At 39.9% G+C, this 7821-nt stretch overlaps 1 protein-coding gene across 1 annotated transcript; it reads left to right on the top strand.

Annotated features, from left to right (window-relative positions):
* The first annotated feature begins 1906 nt into the window (after positions 1-1906).
* LOC131706807 (toll-like receptor 13) lies at positions 1907-3775 on the top strand. The gene has a single exon (XM_059008605.1). The coding sequence runs from the start codon at positions 1925-1927 to the stop codon at positions 3443-3445; it is 1521 nt and encodes a 506-aa protein (XP_058864588.1). The 5' UTR covers positions 1907-1924; the 3' UTR covers positions 3446-3775.
* The last annotated feature ends 4046 nt before the right edge of the window (positions 3776-7821 follow it).

Here is a 7821-nt window from a genome sequence, read left to right as displayed (position 1 = left end):
TACTTCTACACTTCAACTGTACCTCCCACATCTGCTGGGCCCATCATTTATCCAACGACAATATTTCTAACCAGCCCTGCTTTTCAAATGACTGACTCCCCTCCAAGCCTCAATGATACTGTAATTTATTACATCAATGAGACCCTCTGTCCAGATAATGCCAACTTGTTCGACTGCATCGGTTTCAACACAACTGAAAGCCGTGAGGACATCTGCTTTTACTTCCAAAATAGTAAGACAATCAACTGTGAAGATGCCAGGCTTGAGAAGGTAAGATCTTTCTAAGGACTACAGAGATGGGGCTGTTTGGTAGTCTGGATACACACTGTAGCACCCAGCTGTGGGGTACAATTAATTATCCATATAATGTAGAGCAGCAAATGAAGAAACAGATCCTCGTAATTCTGAACCATTTGGAAGAACCCTGTTATGATTTGGCCGGAGTAGAGATCCTATCATGTATCAAACTCAGAAGAACTTATGACAACATTCCCACAAATTGAGAGACAAACATTTTAACTGTTTGAACTAAGCGTAACAAAAGAGCAAAAACCAAATCCAATTACCAAATTAGCAATCAATTGAATCTCATTATCGGACTAGTATCAATTAGGAAGAAATGTTTTAAGTGTATATACAACTGGAGTTGTTGAATCGGCAAGAAAATAATGCCCAACAGCACTCAAATCAACACTTATCGATGTTTATCCTTTACATAATATTGGACTTTGGTTTCTACAGCAGCTACTGTGATGCATTTCATTAAGACAGCATGGTTCTGATTATTAGTCAGTTTGTACTTCTGGTGTTTGGATTAGCAAGTAAATACAATGCTAAATGAATGAGCTGTAGTTTGAAGCACACAGCATTGTTAATAACCAGACACAGTACATATGTACTTCACCAGTGAAAAATACTGGATTTTTTTTACATTGTATCCAAATGGCTTGTTCTGTGCCAGTACAAACATTTCAGCACTCTATGTTAACTAGATCAGCCAAAGGATGTGTGGATATAGTGCTCACCTGGTAAAGGCACAGTCGTGTAGTGTATAGGGTGTGTCATACAGTCAGGAGAGTTCAGGTTCGCCCTGGCTATGTGAAGTTTGCTGTCTTTGCTGAGGATTCAAAAACTGGCTGTGGTGCTCTTGCGGGCCAGCGAGGCAAAACCAGCAGGGACTGTTTCTCCTCACCATGCTACAGTAGCCCCCTACTGGTTCAGCTCTAGCGGACACATGCAGGGCTGGTCTTTGTTCTCCAGAGGCAGATAGCTCACTGACATCGGCTCTCAAGTTCCTGGGTGAAAGTCCTCCTGAGCTGTTGTGGGAAATTGCTGCAGTGAGGGGACGTAATTGGACATCTGGGGAGTAAATTGGGGGTAAAATAACTGCGCACTAGATTTTTAAGTAAAAAGAGATGTGGATATACTCCAAGCCAAACAACTTTATGCTAGCTCTGTATATAGAATCTGTATAAATCTGTTTATAAATATAAATACAAGCTGCATGCAAGCAGTGTGTTCTTGCATCACTACAGAATCCATAGTTCAAGCTGCAGCTCTCTGTTTTTAACTGTTTCCCACACTTACCTGTATACATTCAGCTTCTCAGATAACAATGTTAGGTATCTAACTGCTGGGCCTTGATGTCAAAACTACTGGTTGGAATCCATGCTTGTTTGTGTACTCTAGTTTCCAAACAAGCATGGCTTCTTCTGCAGTTAAAAGAGGAAGAAATGAAATACAGAAAATGTATATAGTATAAATCATCCATTTAATAAGCAGGTTAATTTGGAAACGGCTTCATTCGTCACGGAGAATATACCTTCTCTGGAGGAAATAAAAAGCTAAATTTAAAAGGAGTAGCTCATTAAGATTCACATTCTCCTTACAGGTGCCGAATGCCATCCCTTCAGAGACAAAGAACATGATGCTGATGGGAAACCATATATTGAAAATAAACACCAGGACATTTCCGAGGTTTAAGAGTATTGTTTCCCTGGACCTGTCCTATGGCTGGCTGCACGAAGTAGAAGGGAACACATTCACTTACATGCACACTCTGGAGCACCTGACTCTTCAGCAGCACCACTCTGTGCTAATGGTGGGATCCCAGGCCTTCTACCCACTTTATAAGCTGAAGTCTCTGAGAATCGGCAAAATCCAAACACAAGACATGAAGACTATATTCTTTGATCTACGAAATAGCCAGCTGGATACTCAGGGTCTGTACAGAATAGATTTTGAGACAATGAGGAAGCCCATGTTTGAGGACGTTGGCCAGTGCCCCCTGAATACCTTGGAAATATTTTCCTCATCCATAAACCTGATAGATGACTCTGCCTTTTCTGATCTGCAGAAGCTGAGAGAGCTTCTGGTGAAAGAGTCCTCAATAAAAACTGTTCACCCGAATGCTTTGATGAAACTGCATGCCCTTGAGTGCTTGACCCTAGAGGGGTGTTCGCTGGACCAGATGCCATCTGGTGTCCTGGACTCCCTGACCAACCTGCAGGTTCTTAATTTAAGAAGAAACATGCTGCAGACCCTCCCAGCAGAGCTGTTCAAATACAATGGGAAGTTGCTCCACATCGACCTCAGTCTCAACCGTCTCCAGACTCTGCCCGAAGGCATCTTCAGACTCTTCCCGTCCACTCTTTACGTGAACCTCAGCGGGAACTATTTCACTTGCGACTGCAGCCTGGCCTGGGCTTCTTTCTGGGTGAAGTCCCTGGGAAACACAACCAATGCAGAGGATTTCATGTGCTTCGCCCCTGTAGAGCTTCGTGGCAAGCATTTGAAGGATTTTAATCCCATATGCATTCCTGAATATGTATGGTATATTCTCATAGTCATCCTCGGAATGACTGTCTTGTCGACTGTGGTTGTCCTGCTTTATGTGTACCGTTGGAAGATCTACTATCAGTGGTACCTGCTGTTGTCCAAGAGGAAAGACACAGAAGTCTGGGAGAACAACCCCAGGTTTAAGTATGATGCTTTTGTTGCCTACTGTGAGAGGGATTTTGAATGGGTAATCCACGAGTTGATTCCCAACCTAGAGAACAACGCCGGTCTTCCGAACGTGAATCTGTGTGTGTCGGACAGAGACTGGGACCTGGGAGGCAACATCCTGGACAACGTGGAGAGCAGCATTCAGAGAAGCAGGAGGACCATCTGTGTGATATCCACGAACTTCCTGAAGAGTGAGTGGTGCAAGCTGGAAATGAGCCTGGCACACATGCAGCTCTTCTCAGAGAACAGAGATGTCTTGGTTTTCGTATTCTTGGAGAAGATCCCTGTTGAAAGGTTGTCCCAGCACCAGAAGCTCCGCAGGGAAATGTGTAAGAAATCCTGCCTCGACTGGCCGGGAGGAGAAACAACTGCTCAGAAAGTCTTTTGGGAGAAACTCAGATCTCTCATTTTCAAAAACCCTGTGGTCCAACAAATTTAAACTAAATGAAAAATCTACAGTGGTTCATTAACAACAGTGGCAAAAAAAAAAATAGAAATGTGTTATGTTAAGACAATTGAAACCATTATCCCAGGATAAATTATAAAACATAAATAACTGGTTATAAAAATAGCATAAAACAAAAATATAACATAACTTATGTAATGTGAAAGTGCTTTGAGTGAAACAGTTCAAAGTGTCGCAGGTGACGCTGAACTAGTTATTCCATATAGTAAAACATTAGACTCTATTGCATGGAGGATCTCAGTAAGCTACAGTAAATGGTTCATCAAATGAAACAGATTCAGTTATGTTAAGTTTGCTACTGATGATGTGGAAAAGAACAGTATTTGCATACCAGAAAATATGAATAACAGTGAGTTTTGGCCTCCTTCAGTGTTCTGGATGGAAGGCGTACCTCGCAAAGTGACTCTGTGCGAACAGAAGGCAATGTACAGTAACAATGTGTACAGATCCAGAACTATTGTACATGGTGCAGAATTAACCCTGACACACAAATTGAAACATAATCCTCTTGTTATGTGTGCATGCAATATGTGCCAAAGCAAGTCATCAGTGACTGGGCCCAAACTTTGTCCAGCCTGTAGTCATTTAGCTAAACACTGTAGAATCTTGTTTGAATGTAATGATTCTGAAGGAATTTCTTTCTCTCATCTAAATGTAGATCCAAAGGGTATTAAGAGGATTGAATGCATAAATTGTGAAGGAGGTCATTTAGTGAAATGGGCTCATCTAGGTAAATTGGAATGTGTAGAAGGTGTCCCAACTAAACGTGTCCAAGTATCTTGTAGGTACGAAGTGAGGAAGATGGCGTCTCACACCTGTGATGCTAAACTTTGGATAAAGGGTCCTGTTGTCGTTTTCGCAGAACCAACCAGAGCTGAACCCGGCACAGAAGTTGAATCCTGCTGGGAACGCTGGGATATGCAGGACATGGACTAGGCAATTTAAAATATGGAATGTATTATAACATGAAGTGTCAAAGATATTAGGAAGGATAAAGAAAGAGTATCCTTGTACCACCAGTAGGTGGCTCTCTTGCTCCATGAAATAGGTCCGTCCTCACTTGTTTGGAATTACACATGTATTCAATCAAATACTTGATAGTCTGAGAATCCCTAAGAAAATATATATAATGAACGATTTACCACTAGTATATCTAATCTTCAGAAAGCATGACGCTTGATAAAAAGCACCATTCCGGCTAAAAGTGAACGTTAATCTACACATTTATGTCCTAAAAACACAAGATAAGAAGAGACTCTTTATGACCAAAAGTTTAACTAACAAGCCAGAGGTCTTGAGAAAAAATCCTGTCTCGGCTGGATTTTGTATGAACAAAGGGTCGAGCCTAGTTGAATGCAGTTATACTGGCCTATATTTGGATTTAAATCCTAAAAGGGATTCACCAAAATAATATTATAGCAATTGATAAACAGAGGTAAATTAATTGAAAGATTATCTTATAATGAAACAGGTTCAGTGCCAATTGAAACTGTTTATAGTTCATAACACTTATTTCATAAGATTAATAATATGTTTTAAGTATTTGCTATAATGAGAAAACATATTATTTAAAACTGACAAGTATTATTGCTTGTTCACGACTTTGCTGTAGTGATAAGAAGATTAAAACCTGGAGCAGTATTCGATTTACTTAAATGGGAAAATGGTACAAGTTTATTCTTCTTTCTATTGAACAATAAGACTTCTAGACATTATGATATCCATTGAAGTATAGAAGTTAAAAGGTGTTGTGTTATGTTTTTGTGTTAAGTTTGTAATAATATACTATAATGTACCTTGTTATTAATCCACTATACTATTGTCTAATGATGTTAGATGGATTCCTTATAATGTGGTGATTTGAAACTGCTACAGTGAAACCAGGGCCTCTCTTCTTATCTAGAAAGAAGGAAGGTCCTTGAGTTCCACTTCAGCAGAGCTGCAAGCCTCATAGAGATAGGAGTGGTAAGGTTTATGGAATTAGTGGTTTAGCACAGATAAGAATATATCTTGAAATAATATGCAAAAAGTATGGCTTAACAGACCTTTATAGGTCATAAATCTAAAAAGTGTTTGCACAGACTCTGACCTTGGAAAAAACAAGAGACTGTGGAAACTGCTAGCAGTAACATATTCCCAGAGAGGTACAGGTCAGAGCCTGGTCAGTGCATCTCTTAATGGATAAATAATTGTAATGAAAACTATTACCACTTAAACTTAGTGAAACTAAATGACTTGAATATTGTATGAGACAAACTTGTGTCAAATACTCAGTTAGACAATGGTATATGGAATCAAAACTGACTCATTAACAAAATGATGAAACAATATGAAGTTAAAAGAAACACATACCTTTAATTTAGCATAATATAATCACTTAGAAGAGGATGTCACATATTAAGAACATCTCTCATATAACACATATAAAATTAGTGTTTTGCATGCAGTAGTGTTTTTATATTATATTATAAACCAAGATCCTGGGAACCTTGGTTCACTTAACGTTTCAGATAAAGGAGGGGCTCGGAGGAAAGCAAAGAAATGAGATCATAGGTTTGGAGTTAGACAAATATGAAGTATTGAATTTATTGAGTACATGACACCTATTAATTCTGAAAAGTTAGTCCGGATCTTTTGAAAACTATTATTTGTAAAATGGATAAGAACTGTCCCACCTGATTAATGATTGGATTTAATTGAGGCGTCCCATGTATTCCAATGAGACGAAAAACCTATTTAACTCCAGAGTAATTTCAATGGAGTACCACACTCATCCCAGACAGGGTAAGGTGGTCCATCTTCCGCAAACCAAAAACACAATTGAACTGATTTAACTCAGTTTAATTTGCCTGGTGAAGACAGTCAAATCCTTTTACGATCTATATTAAAGGGTAAGCATTAATCAATTATTATTTTATCTCACATGTATTGCATGTATTGCTATAAGGGACTCACGCTATGTTTAGAAGATAGGAGAACATTTGTTGAATGTGCTGAAAAGAGGCTACTGGGTGTATTTAGTGTCGTGGTCGTGGCCAGGCCTGCCGGCTGCACGAATACATAAAGATGTATTAAAGTGTTAATATGTTAATATCTGTTAAGACACTGGACTGCCCAGAACGTCTGTCAGCTGGGGATATGAAGTAGCCTGTAGCTACTCAATCCAATATTTAACTGTTAGATACATGAGTCTGTCAATTTCTTGGGTACTATGTTGGTCATCTGAATATACTGCGGGTCCAGAGCACGAACTATATCCCACTAGGAGTAATAACATCTCTGTCCTCCCAACGTCTCCCCTGAGATAAGAGTGTATGCTGAGCAAATAGAAAAAGTATGTAAAGAAATCTGAACACGCGGATTTCGTGACAAAAGGCTCTGTCTGTCTGTTCTATTACAGCTTTCTAAGTACAATCTATGCAGAAAACACGCTTTTCAATTGTACCAGTGCATTTGCCACAGACTGCCTTTTCACAATGGGCGCAGACATCAAAAGTTATGTTTTTATTGCATTTAGCAACCTGGCATTGTCTTTTATGCCGTGTCAGTGGGCGCAGGGCTGGCTGAAGGTTGAGGGGCATTTACCAGCCGGCTTTCGTGTCTCTTATTAAAATGTTTCTGCCATAGCTCCAGGGTTAGCTGCAAAATGAAGTCCCTCCGAGTGATTGTGTTGCCGATGCACTCCTTGTACAAAACCAAAGCGTTGATGGATGCCAGGTCCAAAACATTATAAAAAAAAAACCAAACAGACACAGGCCACTGCGAGTACCACCTTTGACAGAATACAGCCGTGCCATTTGATCCATTATATCCACACTGTACTTCATTGTGTTGTAAAATGCAACAGTCTCTAGCTTTCGTTTCTTCTTCTTCTTCTTCTTCTTTTTCTTCTTATTATTATTTATTTCTTAGCAGACACTCTTATCCAGGGCGACTTACAGTCGTAAACAAAATACATTTCAAGAATCACATGATGGTCACTGATCTGTGCAGAGAGCTTAAAATGCTGTGGCTGTGTGGTCCAGTGGTTAAAGAAAAGGGCAGTGGTTAAAGAAAAGTTGCTGTTAACTTACAAGGCCAGTGGTTAAAGAAAAGGGCTTGTAACCAAGAGGTCCCCGGTTCACATCCCACCTCAGCCACTGACTCATTGTGTGACCCTGAGCAAGTCACTTAACCTCCTTGTGCTCTGTCTTTCGGGTGAGACGTAATTGTAAGTGACCCTGCAGCTGATGCATAGTTCACACACCCTAGTCTCTGTAAGTCGCCTTGGATAAAGGCGTCTGCTAAATAAAGAAATAATAATAATAATGCACACTTTTTTTTAAAAATGTGCACCGCCACACTCAGGG

The sequence above is a fragment of the Acipenser ruthenus genome, chromosome 37, assembly GCF_902713425.1.
Source record: "Acipenser ruthenus chromosome 37, fAciRut3.2 maternal haplotype, whole genome shotgun sequence".
NCBI classification, from domain to species: domain Eukaryota; kingdom Metazoa; phylum Chordata; class Actinopteri; order Acipenseriformes; family Acipenseridae; genus Acipenser; species Acipenser ruthenus.
Note: the sequence above shows the minus strand (reverse complement) of the source record. Positions and strands in the feature narration are given on the sequence as shown.